Source organism: Nelusetta ayraudi, unplaced genomic scaffold, assembly GCF_046127955.1.
Source record: "Nelusetta ayraudi isolate G7.1 ecotype Tasmania unplaced genomic scaffold, CSIRO-AGI_Nayr_v1 ptg000042l, whole genome shotgun sequence".
Classification (NCBI taxonomy): domain Eukaryota; kingdom Metazoa; phylum Chordata; class Actinopteri; order Tetraodontiformes; family Monacanthidae; genus Nelusetta; species Nelusetta ayraudi.
The window spans coordinates 668518-680000 of NW_027466092.1; the positions used below are offsets into that span (position 1 = coordinate 668518).

At 47.1% G+C, this 11483-nt stretch overlaps 1 protein-coding gene and 1 long non-coding RNA gene across 2 annotated transcripts in view; one reads left to right on the forward strand and one right to left on the reverse strand.

Annotated features, from left to right (window-relative positions):
- Window positions 1-11483, reverse strand: part of LOC142893165 (uncharacterized) — a 164969-nt gene that overhangs the window by 146998 nt on the left and 6488 nt on the right. The gene's annotated exons all lie outside the window — the stretch shown is intronic.
- dock1 (dedicator of cytokinesis 1) overlaps window positions 1-11483 on the forward strand; it is a 145411-nt gene that overhangs the window by 126454 nt on the left and 7474 nt on the right. Inside the window, exons 44-47 of the mRNA XM_076033446.1 lie at window positions 1333-1419; window positions 3927-4103; window positions 5450-5533; window positions 11168-11305. Of these exons, the coding sequence (XP_075889561.1) occupies window positions 1333-1419; window positions 3927-4103; window positions 5450-5533; window positions 11168-11305 (486 nt within the window). The remainder of the gene's footprint in view (window positions 1-1332; window positions 1420-3926; window positions 4104-5449; window positions 5534-11167; window positions 11306-11483) is intronic.

Genomic DNA, 11483 nt, shown 5'->3' on the forward strand with positions numbered 1-11483 from the left:
ACACCTCCAGAGTTGTATTTTTTTTTTCTGCATTCACTCATTCATTCGTTTTCCATCCTTCAACCTGGTAAGCGACGGTCACTTCCTGCCACCGGATGATTCGTCGGAGGAGCGTCAAGTCAGCGCCGCTAATGGCCTAAAACGATGGAAAGCGAGAGGGAAAAAAATGCTGAGACAGGCGGCTCACAGCAGGCGGCTCGACGACGGGATGCTTGGTCTTCTCTCGGTGCTCAGCAGCAGGAAAATGAGCGGAGCCGCTCTGAGGATTTTCAATTTTTATATTTTTTTATCTGGTTCCTCGTCTCCGCAGCTGCTCGATGTTTTTTATCTCCCAATCCAGTCGCCTGCTGCACTTTTTGTCTTCTTTTTTTTTTTTTTTTTGCAATCTGCTTGCACTCCTGTCTGTGGGTCATCAGCTGGATGACTCGGAGCCTCTCAGAGGTCACTCAAGGTCGTCTGACGCCGACTGTGTCATGCGGCTGCTAGGGTTCCCTCCGAAGGGTTGGATGCATGTGGTCCATCATCCTCACGTCACACACCAAGGGTGTTTCCATCCCTGCTGTGTGGAAATTGAAGTTTCAAATTCACAGATGAACCCTTGAATTCTAAATCTTTGATGCAGATTTATTTAACACCTCCATGATGAGGCGGTTTTGCCACCAAGCCCTTTTTTCCCCCTGCGCAGGTGAATGACAGCAGGATAGATGGAGAAGCTAAAATAAGATGGAGCGTCTTTGAAAGTAAATGAAGTCACTTAAAGGCCCAGTTGGGAAAGATATAGCAGCATCCAGTGGTGAGAAAACAGGCCAGAGTTTCCAGGGTTCGTATCCAGGAAGGTTTTTTCTTTTTTTTTTAAAGCCGACACAGCGATTTCAATTAAAAAAAAAAAAGCCTCCCCTGATTTGCCTCTTGACGCTGGCTGGAGGTGGTTTTCACTCCGCTGAGCTGATGGAGGCAGATTTGCCTTGGAAGCGCTGACATAGCAAACATCTCGGTCACGTGACTCTCTCACACGCACGAGGCCCCGTCGGGGTTTCAGGGTTTTACTCTTGGACGGATTGTTAATGTTCATGTTAATTCACTGAACGCCTCCATTTCAGGTATTTATTGACTTATTTGTGAAAAAGCCGTTGGATGTTAGCATGTCGCTAACTGGCTGCTAGCATGCAAGGCTTGATGTATCCCAACTTCCAAAACGATTTTATTCACGAAATTTCATCTCTTTAACGTTGACCTGCCTCCCTTGTAGTTTGACAGGAAGGCAGTATCCCTTTGTGACATCACCTCCTGGCACTTCCTCACTGACCCTCTCTCTCTCTCCTCCTGCTGCAGAACATGTGGATCGAGAGGACCACCTACTCCACGGCCTACAAGCTGCCCGGCATCTTGCGCTGGTTCGAAGTCAAGTCGGTCTCCACGGTGAGTAGAGAGCAGAGCGTCGGCCAATCAGGCGAGCAGCCCGAAGGTTCCCTCTGCTCACCGCTAATCAATATCATTTGTCCACTTAAGCCGTTTTGGGCAGTGGTGGTCGGTGTGGAGGTGTGCGAGCGCCGTGCTCCCTCCGGCTGCCTCCAGGGGGCCGCGGTCGATTCCTGCAGCTGTAGAACTGCAGAGAATAGCATCACAGCGCAAAACACCGGGTTCAGGACTGTTGATCCTCCTGCAGCAGAACTACACCGACTGCTGCGCCGCTAACGAGCTAACAGGGGGTCCGACTGCGGCAGAATGACTCGGGTGGTTTTTCATTTTGTTTTTTTTTTCACCGGAGCTCCTGCGAGCAGCGCCCCATTAAAATTTCAGCATTTTTGCCTCCATCGTTTTCACTAATTAAAACGTACGTCCGGTGTTCCCGTCTCTGTTTTGGATGTTTTGTTTTTTTTTCTCTTGGAAATCTTGCAGGACAAGAGAGTGCAGCTTTATGAGTCACCAAGAGGCCAATTTATTTGTTTGATTCTATGTGCTTTTTTTTTTTCAAAAGTCCCCTGGCAGGTAGTTTCTGAAAGTGGGGAGGGGGTATGATTTTGAATATTTGGATGAGTGAAAAACCTGCAACATTTGGCGTTGAATTCACAGGGAGCTGCAAGATAAATTAAACAAGACAAAGGGATGTGGGTTGGAAAAAAAGAAGCCAAGGACAGGAAGTGAAGTAAAAACACAAAAGGGAAGATGTGAACGTTGAACTACAGCACAACAAACTAAACTCCCCCAAGAAACCCAGTGGAGCGCAGCGCTCGTCTCGTCTCTCATCGACTTCTTCTTCTGTCCCAGAGCAAACAGGCGTCTTTGCTTAATTAGCTCCGAGAAGTCATCGGCAATCAATCGCTGCTGTTTGCTGCTTCCACTCCACACATCCTCGTGTTTGCAGCAGAGGCCTCAGAAAGTCGCTTGATTCTTGCATTTCTGCCGCCTCAGCGTCATCTGACCACCTTTGAATCTGGTCTGACTGTCGATTCCCAAAGTTCACTTCTGTCAACTCAAACTTCACTCAGTGTGAAATGACACGCAGTCATTTAAAGCAAAACGTAGCACCAAAAAGCAGGTAGTTGGGTTGTGGTTTCATCGATGACCATTTTTAACATGAGCGTGTAAATGAGGGCCATCGCCATGGCAACGGCCTGGCTGAAGGTTGCAGCAAAGAGTCTGAAGCCAAAGTCTTGCCACATTCCTTGGCACACCTCCTGGTTTTCCCAGGGGGCGGGGCCTAATTGGGATATTAGCTCTACAATCATCTTGTGTTTTCTTCTAAACTCCTCGAGCTGGAGGGGATCCAGAGCGATGCAGTGGGACTGGGAGTGAAATTAATGACAGCAATCACTCTAAACTCTCCTCCTCCTCCTCCCGTTCCGGGAACAGCTAATAATATTTGTGGAGGCGGGAATCAGAAAACACCCTCAGCAGATGCTCCGCCCCTGATGATCTGACTGGCGGCTCCAGAGTGATTCACCGATTCCCCGCAATAAAGGAATCAATGGCCCTGTTTGCACTTGGTCATTTCAAGCGTTTTTCGTATTCCGAAAAACACACAAAGTAACCAAGTGGAAACAGTCCAAATCCGTTTTGTCATCCGAATACCAAAACCACCTCGGGGAGGTGGTTTGGGTGTTCCTCTTCGCATAGCATAGCATTCCTCACGGACGTGTGAACAGAATGCGATCTCAGTCCACATTAAGGACCGCCTACTCCACTCACCTCTCCCGTGTACGTACTTGGTCGGCGCCCCACCTCCCAGCGTCCTCATTATAAAGTTACAAACAAGAAGCCAAAACAAATCATTTTTGTTGGACTCTTTTATTAGGATGCTAATATATTTCATTCCGCATTAGCGTATTTTGTCAGTGGAGCAGCGGTCGCAGTTTCCCCACATATGAGATTAAATGTGCGACGTTGCATCCGAAAATTTGCCAGCCGCAGTTGTTGATCCGAAAATAAAGTCGTCACCACTCTGTCCCACCAGTCGTTACTCCTCATACGAGCTGCAGTAGAATTAAAACGAGTGACTTGATATAGTCCGCAAACAGGAAGTTGATTCTTATTCGCTTTCAGGTGAAACTAGCCGTAGTTTTGAGCTTTACTGCCCCTAGTGGTTAAAAAAAACAACAACTAGCAATTACCTCTTCAAACGGAAATGACGCATGTTGCATTTGCATAGGTTCGGCAGGGGGGGGGGGGGGGGTGTAATGCGATCACAAATGACACGCTCGAGACAAATGTTAATGCTAAGTGCGAACAGATGCTTCGAGATCCGTTCTCGTGATCCAATCCCCCAAAACAGTTACAAGTGACCAAGTGCAAACAGGGCCATAATGGAGCACATGTCTGGTTCCAGGGCGTCATGGTATCAGCCTGCAGTGTGTGTGTGTGTGTGTGTGTGTGTGTGTGTGTGTGGAACTAAATGACCTGACAGACCCATCCCCTCCCATCCACAGGAGGAGATCAGTCCGCTGGAGAACGCCATGGAGACCATGCAGCTGACTAACGAGAAGATCAGCAACATGGTCCAGCGGCACCTCAACGACCCCAACCTGCCCATCAACCCGCTGTCCATGCTGCTCAACGGCATCGTGGACCCGGCCGTAATGGGCGGCTTCACCAACTACGAGAAGGTAGCCAACAGTCGCTGTGGGAGTGTAGTTTCAAAAGAGGAAAATCTTTGGCTGCTCCTCCTTACTGAACTTAATCACTTCTTTTTGATGGGTTAAAAAAAAAATCACTGTAATATCAGGATATTAGAAGCAGCCTGCTGTTCCCAGCCGGAGGGTTTGAATCCTTTCACTGACTTTCATTCAAACATTTTCTTCATATCTTCACTTGAACAGCTCAACGAGCCTCCGAGCAGTGAAGTTATTTGTGTTCCAAGGTTAAAATAAAGAATAAAAATGTGCATGGAAATATTAAAGGTCGCTCATTCTGAAGAAATATAATCTTTCATCAATATTTGGTTTAAAAAAAAGTCCTCTATGATGTCACACAGGGCACTGATACCTCTCTCAGGTTGGTGACCACACCCCCAGCCAGGTGTTGGCTCCGCCCTCTGAGACCACCCTGCTTCTTTTCATCAGTTTTAGCAGAAGGCTGTAAACAGAGGTTTAAACATCAGCCGTCTGGATTTGTGGAGTTTGTTTTTTTTTCTTATTGTTTTTTTTATTTTTTATATTTGTTAATATTCTTCCGAAGAGAATATCGGAACTTGAAATTCATGTGGGAAAAAAAAAAAAAAAAGCTTAGCTAGTTTGCGGAGTTTGCTGCAGCTCTTTTCATTTTGTTTTATTCATCTTTCTTCATTTAGTGTCACTATTTGTTTTCACTGACTCTGAACCCCCCGGTGGTTGATTCTGCTGCTGCAGTGGAGAAATTATTCACACACACATGCGCGCACACACACACACACACATCTTTGTTATTCTTAGCGCAGTTTGTGTGTGTGTGTGTGTGTGTGTGTGTGTGTGTGTGTGCACATGCGTGTCCATCTTTTTCCCTTCAGATTCTTTTTATGGAAATGTTGCTTCCTTGTGATTCACTACCCAAAAAAAGTCACAAATGAAACTTCAACATTGGCGCTCAGATTTTTTCCTGACAAAGCTCACAGGTCAAAACTGAAGAAGAAGGAAAATAAGATTGTTTTTTACTTTGTTCCTCCACCTTCAGTTTGATTGTAGAAATACGATCTTGCAGAGTGGTGTGTGCCGTGTGTGTTGGAAGAAGAGCGCCGCGAATGCTCTGCCCTCGGGTCACTGCTTCATCTCAGAGAAAATAGTGCCGCTGCCGCAGCAGCAGCTGTGGATGGAGACGACTTCTTCACTTTACCTTCTTCCCAACTGCTCCACTGCTGGGAGGAGAGCACGATTCACTCGCGTGTCTGAAGAAGTCTGAGATTTTCTCCCTGCCAACCAACTCACTCTGCTCTGTCTGTCTGTCTGTCTGTCTGTCTGTCTGTCTGTCCGTCCTCTAGGCCTTCTTTAATGACAAGTACCTGCAGGAGCACCCGGAGGACCAGGAGAAGATCGAGAAGCTCAAGGACCTCATCGCCTGGCAGGTGAGCAGGAGCCTGCAGGTGTTGTGGCCTCGGCTGCTCTCTGAACCACCACAGAACTTTATTAATATTTGATTGAAAAACAAAAGTGAGCACCTTCAAAAGGTTTTTGCAGCATGTGTTGTTGGTGGTTTCGTTTTGGGTTTTTTTCTTTTTGCTGCCCAACTGTAGTGAAAATACACTGATAGAAATCAAAGGTGAGGCTGAATCAGGCTGCCGCTCAGACGCTTGTTTTGTTCACAGCAGCAATCTGGCCGACGAGACCAAAGGAGGGAGAGCAGTCTCGGTTTCTCATCTTTTTTGTCACATCTTGAGATCTTGAAATTCGCCGTGTTCAGCACCTGAACGAACTCAGAAACCAGCAGCGGCTCTGAGTGAGAGGCAGTTTTTAGAGGACAAACATGTTAGACAACCAACACCAAAAAAAAACAAAATTGCTGAGCCAGAAATGTCCCTCCGTCACCAGGTGACCATGTGACCAGTTTCTGCTCCTCACCAATTGCGTGCGCAGGCTTCATTTCCTGGTTACTTCCCATCTCTTGAGGAAAGGAGCCGCAGAAAACGATGATGGGGAGAAACATGAGGAGGCAGCGAACTGGAATAGATGGATCTGCTGTAGATTCATATCCTTCCTGCTGCTCCGTCCAGAGACGAAGCAGCAGCAGCATCGCTGGCTTTTATTCTCTCACATCTTTGAGGGTGAAGGATTTCATCAGTGGAGAAAAAGGCTGAAAAAGGCTTCCAGTTCTGCTCCGACTCCGGCTTTCTAATGGAATCCAGCCTGAAGCATCAGTGGCTGAGGGTCCTGTGAGGGCCAGAGATCGGTTTCCATGTCCCACTTGGATCTTCCGGGTTTTCTGCATTAGTGTTTTCCAGTTCAGGACTGGAGTTGGGATACAGCAGGACCCCCCCCTGGTGATTCACTAGGCCTATTTGCACTCTGTTTAAGGGGGGGGGAACAATATTCAGGACAAGCAGTAGTTTTCCCTCCAGTCTCCGTCACTGAACTCAGTCTCCATCACTTTGATTGAGCGATGTAGTCGCAGCACCTGCTTCCCAAAGTCTCTGCTTCCTTTTGGTGCTGACGTACCAAACCCTGGACACCAGGATTGAAGTGGAGAAACTTCCAGTGAACTTGTGTTTGTAAAGCGCTAAACCACATTCAAAGGCATCTGGAATTCCATCCGCCACATCGGAATTCCAGGTTTTTGTCCTCTGGCTTCTGTTTTCAACTCTTCAGTTTGAGATTTTGGGGCCAGTTTAACGAGAATCACCCAAGAATTAAACACACACACACACACACACACTCTGGTGGATTCCCCCTCTTCATCCCACCGCTGGGAACAGTTAATTGAATTCTCAGGCACTTCTCAGTAAAATAGGTCAACTTTGTGCTCTGCCTCCCTGCCGGAGTGGCAACTTCTTCCTCCTGTGTGTGTGTGTGTGTGGGTTGGGGGGGGGGGGGGGGGACTTCTTTTTTTGTGCGATCTTTTTGTCTTTGCGGTGACGCACTGAGTCACACAGGACTCGCCGCCGTGTGCGTCTCAGCGCTCCCAGCTTGAAGCCGTTCAACACGCTGCTCCCGATCTTATTGCCTTCACGTCTCCTCTGTGAATTTTCATAATGGCTTTTTTTTTTTTTTTCTTGGTTCCATACCAGTTACCGCTCCAGTTTATTTTATTTTTTACCTTCCGCACATCTTCAGTAGGACAGGAACGCGGTGAGATGCAGGATCCCACTGACTGAAGTGGGGAAAAGCAGGTGCTGCTCACCTAAAAATACATTTGCCACCACGTTATTATTATTACCGGGGAGAGGAGTGAATATGGGAGCTGACAGCTGCGCTCTGCCGCTAGATTTTTACCTCCAACACTCGTCAGGTATTTTTAAATCATGTCGCGAGGCGGCGTATTTCATCCCGCCCCCTGCTGGCCGAAAACAGAGTTGTAAGCGGCGCCGTGCTTTCCCCCACGTTGCCGTCCTGCTAAGAGGTGAGCAACGATTGGAGCGTGAGTGCCACTTGTGCTCTCAACACCGGCCCACCGGCCAGTAAAACGACTCCAGTTAGCTACTACACTTTAGCCACACCCACAACTTTATGGACATTTTTACTCAGAATGAGACCAAATCAGATAAAATGGATGTTAAGGCCGATTGGCTCAATTTCTTTACTGAAAATTTAGATCAACAATAAAATCGTAACCACTTTGTAACAGTGTGAATTTACAGCTCTGTGATGACAGCCAGTCATTTTTTAGCCTTTTTGCAACCAGTTTTGGTGGCCCCTGCTGGCCAAATGATAGAATGCAGAATTTTTTCACTTCCTGCATTGGCCTCTTTATTTGAAACTGGAAGCTCCGCCCATTTTTTGGTACAGTCAGTGCATAGAAGCTACTTTTTCTGCTATTTAACGACACCCCCTAAAGTTTCACAGCGCTCCCTGCTGGTCAGGTAGAGGACCACTGGTCCCTGGTTCCCTACCCCGACACCCTCTCTCACTGGAACTTGCTCGCCCCCTCGCCAGGTTCCCCTCTTCCTCATCGTCAACTCCTCCAACAAACTTCTTGACTGTTTCCTTTTGGCCTCCTCGTTTCTCTCCTGATGATGGGATGTTGACATCGGTGCGGCTCGCTCTGTGTGAAAACACGGCTTCTCTTGTGCATCACGGATTCCAGCTGTGTTCCCAATATCACTTTAGGAAGTCAACAATGTGACTGCAGTGTTTCTTTTTTTTCTTCTCTTAAGCTTAAAGGGCCCCATGTTGTGATTTCCGTAGCTTCCAAACTCCCTCTGGTTTGTGTTTGTTTTGGTGTTTGAAGCCCTGGGAGGCCCATTAAAAACTGTCAGAAGATGTTTTCAACCTCCAGGGGGCGGAGACGTGATCCTGCAGCTCCTCGGCATTCGGGTAGTGCAGTTTTCAAAGATGATTAGAGGTGTTGAGACGTGCACATTAAGCAACTTTCAAGCTAAAATTGACTTTTTGAAACGCTTTGTTTTATCGGATTCTCTGCCTTCGGCCGGTTCGTCTCCGTGTTTCAGAGCAGCCACAGTGGACCAGCGCCGGCACCACTAGTTGAGAAATAGAAGCAGGAGAGACTGTCGGTGTGACAAAGTGCCTCTTGACATTTTTCATTTACTCTTCCCGGCCAATTGTGGCGATTCTCTCCCTCCACTTTTTTTTTTAAGCTGCAGTTGCTGCTTCCTCAACTGATTTTTCTTTTGTTTTATCCCCCCCCCCCCAGGACATTTCAGTTCATGTCACAAACTTTCAGTTTTTCACTTTTACTTCCTTCCCTGAGAAGAACAAAGTTTATCCACATCAAAGACTGAAAAGCGTTGTTTTTTGTGTGTGTGTCAGTTCAAAAAGCTGCTGGGTGTTTTTCTAAAAGCTGCCTCCAGATCTCCTCCAACTGACCTTCATCACCTTCAACCTCGCCTGGAACCGCCTTCTAAATCACTGATTGACTGATCGGGTTCAATTGAAATCAAGCTTGCAGCCAAACGCTCAGTGAAAATTATTACGAAATTTTACAAAAAATAAAAAACGACATCAGCACAAAGATGTGTTCCAAAAATAATCAAAACAAGTTGCATGTTAAAATAACAAATCAAAGTAGCAGGAGGCTGTGGTCGGCAGGCCGTGTGACATCATCACGGTCAAGTCTAACTGCTGCACCATAAAGTCGCCGCCCCGCTGGACTGATGGATTATCAGACATTGTTTTGGTTTGAGTTGAATCATAGGTTGAGTTGGTGTGATGAAACAGAGCGTGGAGTGGCCGCGCTGCCCCTCACTTCCTGCTGCAGCTCCGTTAGAAGCAGTGAATCCTGCCACAGCTCTCAGTTTCGCTGTCGGGCTTTTTTTTTTTTCTGTTTTTTTTTTTTTTTTTTGCCGTCTGTCAATTTTCATCTCGCCGCACTCATCTGCCTGAGCTGCACCTTTCCTCCTCCTCTCTCCTCTCCCCTCCCCTCCTCTCCTCTCTTCTGAGGAGTCCCAGCTGTGATGATGAAGATTCTCAATATCAGAGTGAATCCTCGGGGGGCCTTGTTTATTTATTTATTTGTTCACTCATTCATTTATTTGTTTGTTTATTTATTTATCTATTTATTGATGTATTCAGCTGCTGCTTCCCCTGGAAGAGGCTGAAACTCAGCGAGTCAAACGACCCCTCAGGTCGCGGCTGCCGTGTTTGGCGACACGGTGACGCCTGGGCCGAACGTGTCCCCACTGTTGGCTGTTCAGATAGTTCAGGATGGGAGAGGCACTTTAATATCACGCCCAAGGAAATGCTCATCCAAACGCACCAAGATGTGGTGACAGTGTTGCCATAGTTGAACCTCCACTGCAAATGACTTGGCAACACGTTTCTGCAATTAAAAAGACCTGTGTGTGTTTGTTTCCTCACTCCCCCTACTGGTGAGAGGCTGAACCATCAATATGCCTGTTTTTCTCTTGTTATTTTTCAAATGTCACACACAAACCAACTGGAAAACAAGGTTTAGACTTTACAGTGTGACTCATGTTAATGTAGATGTTTGTTTTGTTATTTTTTCTCCATCTTTTGTTGAATCCGGTGTAAAAAAATAATAATAATAAAATAATAATAATAATAATAATAAAACAGCCGTCGTCATGAGAGTGTTGCCGCTCGTTGCATCACATGAAAAAAACGGAGCCGGTGTCGAGCGCCGGCTGTTCAAAAAGGTCCCGCTCGGATAAGAGGAAGAAAGAAAGTGGAGCGGCGGCCGGGGAGTCGCAGCTTCGGAGCTTCGTCCCGACTCAAGTGAACCTCAGACACTTCAAACACCTGCCGCTGCTCCGCCTTCATCTGCTGCCAGCGCCGCGAGCTGCTGGAGACGAGGCAGAAGATGCAGCCTGGAGTGGCACTGGTTCTGGAGTCCACGGAACCCCAGTGCTCGGACTTAATCTGACAAACAGCAAGAGTGGGATTACAGACTCAGGGTTTTGTTTTTTTTTTCTGTTTGGTTTCTGCTTCCTTTACGAACCAGGACGGCGCCAAGTGTTTGGAGCCGTCCTGGTTGACGTGGGAGTGACTGTGCAGCTATCGATTAGCTTTGGGAATGGAGTGGGTCGGTTCCAATTGTTTAAGCGACTATTGGAACGGGTGGAAGTAAACAGTAATAAGGTGGTGAAAATGACAAACACAGTGTCCTTTATTCTAGAACCAACAACCACAAAACATAGGAAATTATGATGAATCTATAAATGTAGAGTTGTTTTTTAAAATTTATACAAAACAATAACAGCAGCATAAATGTATGAAAGTTCCAAGTGAAATCAAATGTTTCGCAGCGGCAAAGTGAAGGAAATGAAGCGTCGACTCATGAAAATTTGAATCAAATATTTTATTCATCAATGGGAGTCGATTAATCCTTTCAACTCTGATTGTGGGGCTTGGAAGCTGAACACCGGCAGAATAAAATGATGCTCTCTCTCTCTCAGACTCAGACTCAGAGAGTCTCTGCCGCCGCTGCTTCTCCTCCGCTGCCTTTCATCTTTTCATCTTTTTGTTTGGCGGAAAGAGAGAAACGCCAGCCCCCCCCTGCTTCACGACAGCCTCAGGTTGCTGTGTTGGGATCAATCTCTCTCACACTTCTCTCCTCCCTCCCCCTCCAGATCCCTCACCTGGCCGAAGGCGTGCGGATCCACGGGGAGAAGGTGACGGAGGCGCTGAGGCCCTTCCACGAGCGGCTGGAGGCCTGCTTCAAGCAGCTGCGGGAGAAGGTGGAGAAACAGTACGGCGTCAAGACGCTGGTAGGAGCTTCTTTTTTTTTTTCCCATCGCTCGCTTTGGCTCTGACCTTTGACCCTTCTGATGCTAGACAACTGTTTAACTTGGTGGGTGATTTGTGATTTGTTAACGCCTGACCGCCCCGAGGGCCAATCAGGAGTGAGACAGAGAATTTTTATTTTTATTTTTTTATGTGAATGTG